The sequence below is a fragment of the Gobius niger genome (genome assembly GCF_951799975.1).
Source record: "Gobius niger genome assembly, chromosome: 18".
NCBI lineage: Eukaryota > Metazoa > Chordata > Actinopteri > Gobiiformes > Gobiidae > Gobius > Gobius niger.
In genome coordinates this window covers 16,424,562-16,438,210 of record NC_136869.1, presented here as the reverse complement: position 1 = coordinate 16,438,210, position 13,649 = coordinate 16,424,562, and the positions used below count along the sequence as shown (strand labels likewise).

The following is a 13,649-nucleotide window of genomic DNA, read 5'->3' as shown; positions in this document are numbered from 1 at the left end:
TACGTTTTCGGATCGGCCGCAGTGAGGCAGCACCGCGGAGAGAGAGCACAGCTGAGCCTCCTCCCAGACAGAGCTGAGTGTGCAGACAGACGGCCACAAAACATTTAAAACTCACTTTATTGTCAGGATAAAGCTAGATTTTACATAGACATTTGATTTATTTTTGTAGTTTATCAAAATCTGAATAGTTTTTATTGCTATTGTTTAAGAACAGGTTCGCAAACTAGGATTTTTTACTTGCAACATAAAACATATAACACAGAATTTAGATAAAATAAGCTGTAAAACTATTAACTATAATAACTATAATAATAATAATGCATTGGTTGTATATAGCGTTTTTCTGGACACTCAAAGACGCGTTACATTGCATTATTTATTCACTCCATATTTGGTGGCTGCCCTGGGGTAGACTAACGGAAGCGAGGCAACCAGTCTGCGCCATCGGCCCCTCCGACCACCACCAACCACTCACTCACTCCCTACATTCGCTAGGCTTCCTGTTGTTATCAAACGGTCTCTCATCTAAGTACCGACCAGGCCCTTCCCTGCTTAGCTTCCAAGGTCTTCCAAGAGCAAAGGCGGTATGGCCATAGGGGTATGCATAAAGAATATTAAATTAAATTAAGGGATCTTGTTGTTCATTTTGTTGGTAGGATACAACCTTTTACCCCCATTATAATATACAATTAATGTTTCAATATGGCACACTCATATTCTTTATGCCTATGTAGGTTAAAAAAAGAAAAGGAAAAGGTAATCTATCAGCAATGTCCAGTTTCCCATAATAGCTGCCCAATATGTCTCCAATAGTCAAACATTCTTCCCATAGTCTGATAATGTGCGAATTATCATAAACAAACCTAGATTTAAGTGAAAAGAATAGAGGCAATAAGTGATATTTTATTCTAGAATTGACTCAATAAAAATCATAGGCTATTTAGTATGAGCATTAATAACTTAAGTTATCTAGAGAATCATACATTTAAATTCCCACTTTATTTTGCCTTTATTGCCTCCAGCTTTTGTACTACCTGCATGTTTAGCATTACCACAGACTGCTACAGCTTAGAGCAATGTTTTGCAAAGTTCGAGAGCAAATACCCAGAGAGCAGCTGGCAACCTGACAGCCCAGTTTTGGCAGCAGTGGGCGATGCAGTTCACTCTGGGCTGATTATGTATCCAACATTTCTGAATCTACAAATATAAGAGTGGATTTGGAGAGGTGTGAAGAGTCAATTGCCAAATCTTGGAAACAGAGGACATGCGGTCAAACCTGTCAGCATACAAAATGTTTAATTCAAATATTGCTCATGATGTAAAAAGAATATTTACACAATACATGTCATTTCACAGTTGCACATATTTTTTCACGACATATATCGCCGACGTTGTCTAAAGAGGCACTTAATAAATACAGCATTAGACACATGGCTTTGACTCTAGTTCGTATCAAAAGCGCCTGCTCATTTAAATGAAAACCTAAACTTCTATGAATTTGAATTTGACTCCAGTACTAAATAATTGAGGCTATAGTAGACTCAGTATTAAAACAGATAAGATGCTGCCTTTGATTTATACCTGAGTAATGGTCGTACTATAGCAGGAGTCTTCAAAAAAACAAATTATTTGCCCTAAGCTTTGTACCCGAAGCCTTTATTATTAAATGTACATGCCCAGCACAACTCAGGTAACAACATTTGATACACTCAGTTAGAGGGTCCATTAGTTTGGTAGCAACAGCTTGAAAAAAATTGAAGACCCTGCTTTATAAATATGAATCTAGCATATCAAGAAGACTGTTACGTAAAAGAAGGCGCGATGTTGATGTAATTTAACAGGCACATATATCAAACGAGCATTCATTATTGCTAAGCTCCAGTAAAATAATTCCTGGCTCAAAAAGTGCTATGACAAGTGCGTATTTAACCACCATGCACTTAATGTTGATTTGCCTTATTATTTCTGGAGATGGTGGTGCTCTACTCATTACTACTAAGCTATGAAGGCAGTAGGTTTATTATTTCCTGGTACACTGATGAATATGCATGAGTTAGGGGTGTCATGACCTTCTCCGGCTAAAGGCCAAGCCCTTTGACACTGCACATGTGTACAGATGGGTTTAGCATTAAGGGCTTGGCAATTTCAGCCTTATTAGATGACTGAAAACAAGGAACGAAGGGACAAAGGCTGTATGTCACACTTCCCCCTGTTTACCTGATAAGATATAATCAAACAGGAGATGAGCAGAGAGTATCAGAGACGCTGGAGTGCAGTGGTGGTCTTCATATGTATGGAAATTTGTTGCTGTCCGTCTTGCACTTCTTGAGCAGGCCAGTCGCAATGGCCTTGACCGCCCTCATGGTCTCAGTGCAGGTGGGGCCGATGAGCGATTCAGGCAGAAGAAAGCCAAAGTATCCTGTGTCTCTGAGCTCAAATGCAAATGTGTAAGGGATCCCGTTCCTATAGGCCCAGTCGATAGAGCTGCCTGAAGTAACATCTGGAAGAAATAAACATAATTAAAAATAACAGCAACAAAAAACAACAACCTAGTAGTAGAGCTAGTTTTGGTTGCTTACATAGAGTGGTAGATGCAGGTCCATATCTGTATCTGACTCCATAGGCAGAGTGCAGAGCTGTCACTGCATTTTGAGCAGCTGACTCCTGGAAAATGGTACAAAGGGTTTGTTGTAAACATTTCAAAAACATGATTAATCTGTTTCCCCATGTATGAGGTCAATATGTTGAAATTAAATCATAATTTTGCGTAAAACAATTGTAATGTTGATTTATCAGAAATATTACAAAAAGAATGTATATGATGTATATCTCACTCCTTTCCAAAATCCCTACACCCCCACGTTCAGAGCTTGAGATACAGTTGCACGCTTGTTGTACTTGCTACATACTTTAAGGTATACTGTGCTATCCTCAGTCAAAGGAATACAGATTAAAGTAGTGGGTAAAACATTCTGCATCACTTACTACACAGCTAAAGTTGGGGATGGTGGCGAACTTGTATGAATAGGGATAAAGCAGCATTTGGGCGTAGGCGTGGATAGAGATGTAAGCCTTGACGCGTTTCTTGTGTTTGCGCAGAAACCTGGCGACAGCTTTGACTTCAGGTTCAGACTCGGGATAAGGGCCACAGTAAGTGTCGTCGCAGGGATGGGAGGAGGCGCCTTCCTCTGAAACAGAATTATCATAGACTATAAAGCAATGAGAAAACATAAGGCAATGACAGTCTGGTCCTTCCGAGCAAAGTTTTGGTTGCACACCGTTTAGATCACAAGTAAATATCAAAGGGCAGAGGCACCGCGGTCTGCATTATTTATGGTCTGCAATGCAATCCTTTTGCAACGGCCATGAAAGCAGTCAAAAGATAGGGGAAGATTGGAGCGACGATTTGAATAGTGAAAGTAGTATTAAAATGCAAACTGCAGAAAGAGACAAGTGCCCACATTTCAAATACAACCTGGATTCTACAAGGGGCAGTGAGGAAAATATTAATGGAAACAGGAAGATTTAGCAAAACATGCAAAACCACATTTGATTCAAAGGAGACAAGATCAACCTCTGAGGTTCTTAAACAGCGGAATCTTTGCTACTTCATTTTATATTTCTATTAATTGCTGGCATCTTCCAGTTAAAACATGCATGTTATTATGTGATATACAACACAGTTTCTGTAGTTAGAAAAAATAGGACTATATCAAAACATCAAAAATAATGATAAACAGGAAGTAAATAATAAATATGTTCAGGTGTGGCATGTTTGATTGAGATTGTGTCTTTAAACTCACCACACCATTTTACTTTCCAGTTCCTGTTCGCGTCCACTCCTCTGCAGTGAAACTTGCGATTCTTGGACCGTGTTTTTCTCCAGAATCGATCCTACACGGAAAGACAGGAAGTACTACAAAACTATAGATGTGAACACTTTAAAACTTGAGGGGAAAATGTCCTCACTGATGTCCAGCTGAAGTGGTAACCATCCACATTGAAAACTGGCATGATGTAGAAGCTGAGCTGATTGAGCAGTCTCTTCATCACAGAGTCTCGTTGATATGAAGACAGGGCCTGCAGTTACAAAACACAAATGAATCATATACAATCTAATTGAGTCGTTTATTTCATTGCAGTCAATTAATATCTCAGATCATTCAATAAATTACTTCACTGCCTTATTTGACTGTATTAATGCTTGTCATCTGTAAGTGTTGCTCATTATGAAAGACGGTCACCATGTTAAAACATGTTCTTCAATCAGTCCAGAGTTGATAGTGAATGCTCCAAGTCCTTGAGTCAAATTGAACCCTGACCTCCAGTGGCCAAACTGAGTTACTACACAAATGGCTCAGGGCAAGTCCTTAGTATTAAAGATTTGGTTAGATGACAGACCACTAACTACTGTGTAGTTATACTCTAATAAAGCTTAAATGGTGTATATAAAAAACTGTTCATAAAATTATTTATACTTCATTGATGTTTGTTGTCAATCATGTGCTTAAAGTATGTTTGGAGTCTTTTTTGTAATATAAGATATTAATAAAACAATGCATTCCACTTCCCATCTTCCTCCTCTCCTCTCCTCTCCTCTCCTCTCCTCTCCTCTCCTCTCCTCTCCTCTCCTCTCTTCTCTTCTCTTCTAGTGCAATTACATTTAACTGTAATGCATGACTCATGTAGTATAGTGCACTTACACTTGAAATTCGCTGGGATAGGTATGTAAATCCAGTGTTTTTACAGTATTACTAACATTAATGCAGCGGAAGTAATGAAAATTTACAGCTTTGATACAGTCTAAGTAATTCTAATTACAAGAACTAAGGACACTAATACAGTGTAAATACACTACTCTGATGTTATTATGTAATTACAGTGTATTTACTGTATTTTTGAGGGTTTATTACTTAATTTCAGCTTTATTACAGTATAACTCTACAGAGATTAATACAGTATAACTTATAACACAGTAGTTACCGGTCCGTAATCTAAAGTGTTACCGTGAGGGTCGAGAACTGAAGTGTGGATTACTCACTTAAGAGTAAGTAATCCACACTCAAAAAACCTGCTCAATTGTTTTGGTTTTCACAACATGCTACAGCGATTAAGGGGTTGACACATGTGGCACAGGTCTAAGAATGAGCTGCAGAAAAGACTAAGTGCTATATTGTTTTTATAGTTTTGTGCAGTAATGGCTTTTTCTTTTGGTCAGAGGAACAGATGTCTGGAGATTAGGCAGGTTTACAACCCACACACCACATTAAGCACACTGTAAAGTCCGCAACAGATTGAAAAATGTGAACAATAGATTAACTTGAGGAGTACGAACCTCTTTGACAAACCACTGACAGAAAGCAGGTCCAATCCACTCCCGGGCATGGACACCGCAGTCGATCCACACGGCTTTCTTCTGAGGACGACTTCTCTTTCCTAGCTGACACCACACACACAACGTTTTACACTTTATTTGTGCTGAATTGTAATGTTGTAATGACTTTTTCTTTGTTACTACCTGCAGGACGTAAAGAGGCCTTCCTTCATAGGACTTTCCGACCGAGAACATGTCGACAAGTTCCGGGTGAGTTCTGTTCATCTCAAACATCCAGCTTTGGATCTGAAAAGAAATAATACAACATGTTGGACTACTGGTACTATGTTGCATATTGCTGCCAGTTCCAAAGTAAACTTGAGAGATGATAAGCTCGTCTTTGAGTTGATGTTATTCTTGAGTACAGTTTCACTTGAGCCCAGATTTGGAGTGCATGTCTTGATAAGCAAGTGTTTTGATAGGCGGAAACAAAGCAAGTCTCTGAAGTCACGAAGTAAAAAAGAAGTGCTTACGCCGTTCTGTATCACAGCACTGACAACGTTAATGTCGCAAAACAAACACATCGAAAATAAACAGTTTGAAGTGTTGCTGAATGAGTGTTTAGAGAGGCTGAACTGGGTGATTGGGAACACTTCTGGAAGTTGTTATTTGTTTACAGTGCGGCAGACATACGAGTGTAATTGTACTGTACCTCCTCCAGCGAGTGGTAAACCTCATAGTCGTATTGAGGCGCTGACCTCCGCCTACGAGACGTGCGGGACCCGGTCTGCTTTTCAATTTCCTTTTGCAGATTTGTGATAAACACTCTGCGCAATGGAGAATATGAAAAGGAGTCACATACTGCACCACTGATGAAACACATGACACAATGCATCTCTGTATAATATACGTAGATATCGGTTATGTGGTACCAACATGAACTTAATTATCAGTGCTAGAACTATGAGCAAACCTTGTCCATACAAGAAATAAGAAACACACTTGTTAACCTTTCTGTGTGCTAGAACTGCACAATTTTGGATAAATGTGGTGACTTTTGTGACACGTTTTATGATAACAATTACATTTGCGATTTCAAAAACCCAGTGCACTTTTTCAGATTTGCTCTTGTGATGATCACTCTACAATGCAAATGGTTCTGTCATCTGCTATATGCTAAAGTGAATCTGCCACTCAATCAACAGTCGCAGAAACTCTTTCCTTCTGAAGCTGCGTTTGTTCCCCTCGAGACCGAGAAGACAAAGGAACTTTTCTAGGCTGATGCTTGTGGCTGCTTTGATGAACTTCCTCCATTTCAGCGCTAATTTTGATGAGGCCTGGACTGAGGCGGAACGGGGGGAGATGAAAGGCTGCGTTTCTGGAGCAGATGATCGGAGAAGCACTCTGAAGCACCGCAGCTGTGTTCACTGTGTCAAAACTTTAAAGGAGGGCTTTTGCATGCACAGTATGCCCCACTCATAGCGGAGCAAAGCTGGGAAACGTCAATGGCCTTTAGTGAGCAGTTGTGTGCGATACGGATTTAGATCACTGACAACATAAAGTATTTAGAAGTGCTGAGTGTGTCATCTGTAACTTACTGATAGTTGATGTGCTCCTGCTTCAATCGTGAATGCAGTCTGTGCGTGTCGTTGTGTTTCACATGCACATCTACGGTGGCATTGTGGCCGATTAAAGAGAGGCTGTTGGGTTGCCAAAGATCCACCTAAACAGAAGAACCCGTTTAGTTGTACAACAGGACTAACAAATCATCCCACATTAAAATACTAATGCTCCCAATATGTTTTCTAAGCATCTGTCGGTCTCAGTTTTATCCACTGTTGCCACTTATATGGATATACTGTGGGTCCTTAACTTTTATATACTCCAAACCCCAGGTCTGACCACTTATTGGTTTATGTGGTCTGTTCAAACAGTTTAACATGGCATCAAAGTAGGTGGTTTACGTCAACGAAGAGGTACGCACAAGATCAAGGGATGTTAAATGTCACCTCAAAATGGACGTCCCATTTGTCTGGCACACATTACACTTTGTTCAACATGACTTGGCCCAGCTGAACAAACGGGTTGACAAATGTACAGAGAAATCGAAGTGCTGTAGGTTTAAGGAATGGATTGAACCTGTGATTGTCCTAATCTGTCGTCTTGTAACAGGGAAAAAAACAAATACCGGATTTTCCGGACTATAAGTCGCACTTTTTCATAGTTTGGCTGGGGGTGCGACTTATACTCAGGTGCGACTTGTTTGTCAATTTCACAATGTTTGGTATATATATAATTTCACATGCCCAGATAGTTGCCATGGCTGGTGCGACTTATACTCCAGAGCGACTTATAGTCCGGAAAATACGGTACTACTAAGAAATGGGTGGCACAGCAATAAACATTCTTGCCTCACAACAAGACTTTGTTGTTGTTCGATCCTGGGCAGTGTTTTAGTGTAGAGTTTGCATGTTCTCTGTATGGTTCAAAGTGCATAGGCTTCATGTACAATAGAGTCTCTCTAACTTTGCAAAAAATAACTCAGTGGGTTATTCTTGGTTAAATAAAGGTCAAATACAAACAAATAAATTCTTTATTACTCTCACAAGTTATATTCTACAAAAACAGAGCATGAAATTTCCCAGAAAAAAGCCTATCACCAAGGATATGTACACTTTCCATTGCACTTATCAAACACAATAACAATTGCAGGGTCGTGCTCCCTTACAGTTCAGATGAAGCCTTAACTTGGCCACTTGGGTCAAAGTGCTTAAAGCCTCTCAAACATTTTGCGATAATGACCAAATTGTTTTGTTGTGAGTGTGGTCTGAGCCGAGGGGAATGTTGATGACTGTGTGGTGTTAATGGGCCAAACCACAAAGTGAAGTGTCCTCTTCACAACCCACAGTTAATGGGCCGCTGTGACCTTATATGGGAGGTGAAAACGCTCTCGTTCAGCGCCCACTATCAGCAAACGACACTTGAGCCCCACATACCACAAAACTATAAGCCAAACAGCTGAACGCCACCTCTAGGAAACACAAAAAAAACTTGGACTGAAAAAACAAAGAGAGAAGAACGGACTCAGTATTGTTGTAGTGCTGCTGCCATGACCCAGCTGGCTTCGATTTGTCACGGTTTGGGGCAAGTAGGCTGGCACACGGGCTTGTTAATGTGTCAAAGGCTTTTATAGTTTGCAGAAAGCATCAGGTTATTCAAAATGAAAAGTTATAGAGGTGAAGTCAAAACAAACTCTGTCATGTCCAAACTGTTTTATGGCATTTCCAAATGGTTAAGTACCCAAATGTTCAAGCATGAGCAAGTCCAAAACACAAAAACAAGTGCTTAAATTTCCTCTTAAATATCAGGTTGGATAAACAACTCTCGGAAGGTAAAGGTTTATAGCAGGATCAGACAATCTTCATCTGCTTGAGATGAAAGCTTTGGACATCTTTCATCTTGACACCCTTGGCTTGTGTCTCATTCTCAATAGTTAAGAAATGATTTGGAAGATTTTCCGTCAGATGCCCTTCCTTTTGCAACTTCTGGAGAGGAATGTGTAAAAGGGTAGGGTGTCTTAACCTCTTACCCCCTGCCTTAACCGAGCTCATTGTCTCCAGTTCGGCTTTATTCAGATCTTAAAGCTTCTCGACTGGAGAGCAACAGTAATGCCTCATTTGGGAGAAAACTGAGTGTAACTTTTTGTTGTGTTTTTGTCACTTTTTTGTTGCTCTTTTGTTGCTGCTTTGTCGTTTCTAAGTCACTTTTTTTTGTTACTTTTCTGTTATGCTTTTGTCACTTTTCATTTTGTTATTGTAGTTTTTCTGACATGTTTTTGTCGCTCTTTTGTCACATTTTTGAGGCATTTACATGCTAGTTTTTGATGCCTTGTTTTCTCAGATTTGGGTAAAGCCAAACTGCCGAAAGTGTGCTCGATTCAGGTGGGGGCTAAGAGGTTAAACAGACACACAAAAACAGCATGTGCCTCAAACTAGGGCTGCACAATGAAGAGCAATCAAGACTGAAGGACAACTCTATGTACTGATCATTAAGCAACAGTACCACTGTCACTCCTAGTGTCTCAACTACACATTCATAAATACAAACACACTCAGAAACAGTGACCCCGTCTGGCATTTGTAAAGATGCATAAAAAAAGAGCCTTGTCAGGAAGTGCATCTGGCATAAAACTCGTGCCAAAATCAATGCAAATCACTGCAAGCTGGAAGACTGATGATTTGCTGTGGCGAAACCAAGAAGGGGCGACGCTGATATCTTGCGTTGACCTGTGACCACGGCTGTAGCCCTTTGAAACACATTCAATATAAACAGGTTGCAGTGACAATAAGTGATAATGGCAGCGGTGGATTGAATGTCTGGTCTTGCATGCATATTTGCAGTAAAAGTACTTCCCTTCTGGAGGTATTGTAATCTACCACTGGGCTTCGGGGACTACGTCTGTCACTCAAACTCTCCCTCCACACCTTCTGTTGGAGCCAGTTTCCAGGTTTTTTTTTTCAAATCGGCCGTCGGATTTTTATACTATTTCTGTTCCACTGGTTGATTCTGGCGCTGGGTGCATATATCTGTGAGACTCCAAACACAGCTGTCAAAACAGAAGCTGCTAATGGCTATGGTTGACCGTGGAGCGCTGTGTCCACTGTTCACCCATGCAGAAAAACTCTGGCCAGACACTGACCAGCAGCTCGCCCTGTCCGCCACCAATCAAAAACATTTACATAGTGGTCTTTCAGCTTCAATCTTACACTCTATGTTTAGCAATGGTTTTAGGCACTGGCCACGGCAAGACTAGACACAGCTAAATGTGTGTTCGGACTAACTTTGTTCTGCCCGCCATTACAGAACAATTATCTCCCCGCAAATATGCTTTGATATTTCATAAGCACGCTGCATGACACACCAATCATTTTCAGAAACCACACCAAACAGAATGTCTTCGTGCAATGTTATGAGAAGGGAATGGAACGGTACTGGTTTATGCCATTTATCTATATGAAATAATAATTATTGTCCTTTCCAACCAACATTGTGTGTGGAAAGATTACCCCCGCTCCATGAGCTGATGAGTGAATGCCTTCAGATGAAAAAAGTAAGACGATCGTGTCTTCCAGGGTTTTCCCTAATTGCAGAATCCGAGAAACACATGTAGCTGAGTAGTTTAACCACAAATGAGTTTCCGTGGTTTATTTGAAGAATCACGGCATCTCTGTGGTATAACACAGCCTGTTTAAGTGATAAGCAGTGGCACACCTCGCCCTGTGATCAAGTGACAGACTGGATAGACATTAAAGGCGTGGTCCCAAAGAAACATAAGGAGAGAAGATTGTGTAGCATAGCTCGAGTGTTTCTCATTATCACTCTGAAGACGAGTTTGCCGTCAAATCATTGCCATACTTTGTCAAAACACCGTATCTGCTTCAAATGTTGAAACACGACATACCGTAGTACAGTAGAGATGCACTTTGTCTCGGATATGAGTTTGTTTGTGGTAAATGTTGTTCATGTGTGAAGTAGGAACATCCTCAGCACTAAAACGACTGAGGACAGATGACAGCTTGAGAACCTTTGCCAATTTTAGAATGTCTTATCACCAATGCATGTGTAAAGAGTTGTCTAACTGTGATCACCCACCTTCATATGACCCAAGATTCTTTGCACCATTCCAACATCCTCATCTGTGTTGGGGTGTATCCTGAAGACCTGATCACTGCAAAAACACATTTCCGGTTAATATTTGGTTACAGTGAGTTCATAAATCCCCTAGAGGAGGCTGGTTGTATTGCACGGCTGGGATCAATTTTCTCAAACAACATCTGGGCCGCAGGTAACTCCAGCTTCTTTGTCCTAATTGAATGTGGCTCTCACAATAGCAGATGTGATGGAGACATGGGTGGCTCCTCTTCTTTACGACAGACAGATAAGGGGTCAAACCACAGCCACAACAATCTGGCACACACCATTATAGCATTGCATTTCACTGCAGGTGGATCAGCTCTTAACTGGACACAGGGGCAGCGGCATCTGGCCCGAGTTTTCCTGTCGTAAAGCCATGCATCATTTTCTCATTATACTGTAAAGAGTAAATCAATAGCTATGGTGTGTAAGAAATAGTATATACAGTTTTAAATGCCAACTAAATACAACATTGTTTTCAATTTGACACTAACAGAATCATTGCTTGTCAAAAGAGCTTTTCAGAAACCAGATAAAGAAAGACGAGACGTTTTGACATGCGCCCCTAGGTTGAATCAATTATATGGGTGTCTCAAAAGATCAACTGCAAAGGAGCTGAGCTATCTTTCAGAAATAAAGATAAGACAAAAATGAAAACAAATACACAGCCTGGAAACAGAATGCTGCATTATACAGAGGAGCAAAACAAGATGTGTTTATGATTTACATCTCTTTTGTTATCCTAAAATCACTTTCAAAGGCACAAAGTCTTTGTTCAGTTCTGCAGAGTCCCTACAGCTTTGCATGTACAGTATAAGCAGCTGTGTCCTTGTCAAAGGGGCATTTGTTTTAACTTAAGACAGTCCAACTAACCAGAAGATTCTTACAAGTCTTCCAAGGAAAAAACTTAAATAAAGGATGATAATCTGAACATTACAATTTGCTAACTCCTCATCTATACAAATATGAAAAACTTCAAAGAAAAGCATTTTTTCCCCCTGAGTCATAGTAAGACAAAAATAATGAACTTAATTTGGGCACTTGAGTTAAAATAAACATAATGCTCAGGTTTTACCTCATTATTTTAAGTATGTGACTAAAATTACATGCTTATGAATGCGTCTCTTCCACATGTCTCTGGGTGTGCCCTGCTTCGACAAAGATTGTGCTTCTGTCATGGGTGTCCCGTCTGTAATTACCTATACATGTCGTCTGTATGTGCTCCTTTTCAGACACATGTAATTGGGGCTGATGAAAGACTGGTGTAGCAATGGACTGTGCAGCCCCAATACAACAACCATTGTGCTGTGAGTGAAGCATAATGTAGGCTGTGTCCAAATGTAAACAAGCATTGTCTCCCAAACCATAACCACTGCTGCTATTGAGACAGGCATAACAGTCAAACTATTAGGCTGCAACAAGAAGCATTCTACTACTTCCCCTGTTATTATCACTGTAGCCTATTGTTATAACAAAGTATAGGTCTGAAACTACTACAGATATTGCAACACTTTGGTTAAAAAAAAAAGGTTATTATTGAGGCACTTATAAGCTTAGGTCTGCTCCCTCATTAGTACACTTAAAGGTGCAATATGCAACTTTTGTGGAAAAAAAAGTTGATATTTGTGTGTATTTGACCTTGCAGTGACCCAGCGGCTGCATGAGTGGTCAGCATGGCGGCTTTACTTTCCATCACAGGGGTCTCTAGGACGCCCCAGGACCAATTGTTTGGAAGGTTTTCACTGCAGATGGACCCTCTTACCAGAAAACCTACAAAACAATTGATCCTGGAGCGTTGTACAGACCAATGTGATAGAAAGTGAAGGCGCCATGCTGACCAATAATACAATCGCAGGGTCACTACAAAGTCAAATACACATAAATATCAACTTTTTCTTCCGTATACAAAGTTACATAATGCTTCTTTAAAGAGTAAGATTAAGAGGAACTAATTACTCGAGTAAAAGTACTTTCCACAAACTGAAAAAGCGCACAATTTGCCTCGCACCTCTGCTCTATCAAAGTAGTCCACACAGACTGCACAACTTCTCAGGGATGAAGATAATCATGAATGAAGAATCATTCATCCTGTGCGCGGCTCAGCTCCACCGGTGACCCTCGTTACTTTGACTTACCCTGCGTAGCGGTTATTGTAGAGATATCCACGGACGGGACATAGCACATGACTGCAGATTATCACACATGTCAGTAAAGGCGAGGCGCGAAATGTGCTCCTTTGGTCCTGCGCCATGCTTCACGGCGCATCAAAGTCCCCCAACGCGCCGCACTTTGAGGATGCGGAGAGAATAGTTGGATCAGACCTGAACTGTGGAAAGGCAAAAGTCCGATTCTCTTTCCCTGCGCATCCAGCTTTGGTTCTTTGGTTCTTCACGGCGCAAAAGGTGCGAATCCCCGTCTGCACCGATGAGGGAAGCGGTCACAGCCCCTTTGAAGCTGTGGAGGGGATTTTAGGGCAGCAGCTCGTTTTAAAAAGCGAGGAGGACCCGGGTCAGGTCACGTGGTTCAACAGTGTCAGTGGAGTTGGAAAGAAGATCCCTGCGTGCTCTCATCCAGGTGGTACACTCAGTCCGGTTTGTATGTCCATTTGCAGAGCACATAAACTCCAGATATCAACACCGTG

The 13,649-nt window shown here is 40.8% G+C and overlaps 1 protein-coding gene across 2 annotated transcripts; it reads right to left on the bottom strand.

Moving 5' to 3' along the window:
• Nucleotides 1-1,898: 1,898 nt before the first annotated feature.
• Nucleotides 1,899-13,449, bottom strand: cpa6 (carboxypeptidase A6). Of its 2 annotated transcripts, XM_079575824.1 has the most exons (11): nt 13,144-13,449; nt 10,967-11,042; nt 6,913-7,037; nt 6,027-6,141; nt 5,519-5,620; nt 5,336-5,440; nt 3,970-4,080; nt 3,804-3,894; nt 2,986-3,188; nt 2,580-2,664; nt 1,899-2,500 (listed from the first exon to the last, which is right to left on the bottom strand). In XM_079575824.1, exons 1-11 carry the CDS (start codon nt 13,257-13,259, stop codon nt 2,286-2,288), a joined length of 1,344 nt encoding a protein of 447 aa, XP_079431950.1. In that variant the 5' UTR covers nt 13,260-13,449; the 3' UTR covers nt 1,899-2,285. The 2 variants fall into 2 exon arrangements, with proteins under 2 accessions (XP_079431950.1, XP_079431951.1); XM_079575825.1 differs by lacking the exon at nt 2,580-2,664.
• Nucleotides 13,450-13,649: the final 200 nt, after the last annotated feature.

What these genes read in the sequence shown, in the direction of transcription:
- cpa6 (XM_079575824.1), bottom strand. Translation starts at nt 13,259, where the DNA reads ATGGCGCAGGACCAAAGGAGCACATTTCGCGCCTCGCCTTTACTGACA. An exon ending in TTTACCACTCGCTGGAGGAG is followed by an intron (nt 5,621 to 6,026) that starts GTACAGTACAAT and finishes ATTTCTTTTCAG; the next exon opens with ATCCAAAGCTGGATGTTTGA. An exon ending in TCCCCAACTTTAGCTGTGTA is followed by an intron (nt 2,665 to 2,985) that starts GTAAGTGATGCA and finishes ACCATTTTCCAG; the next exon opens with GAGTCAGCTGCTCAAAATGC.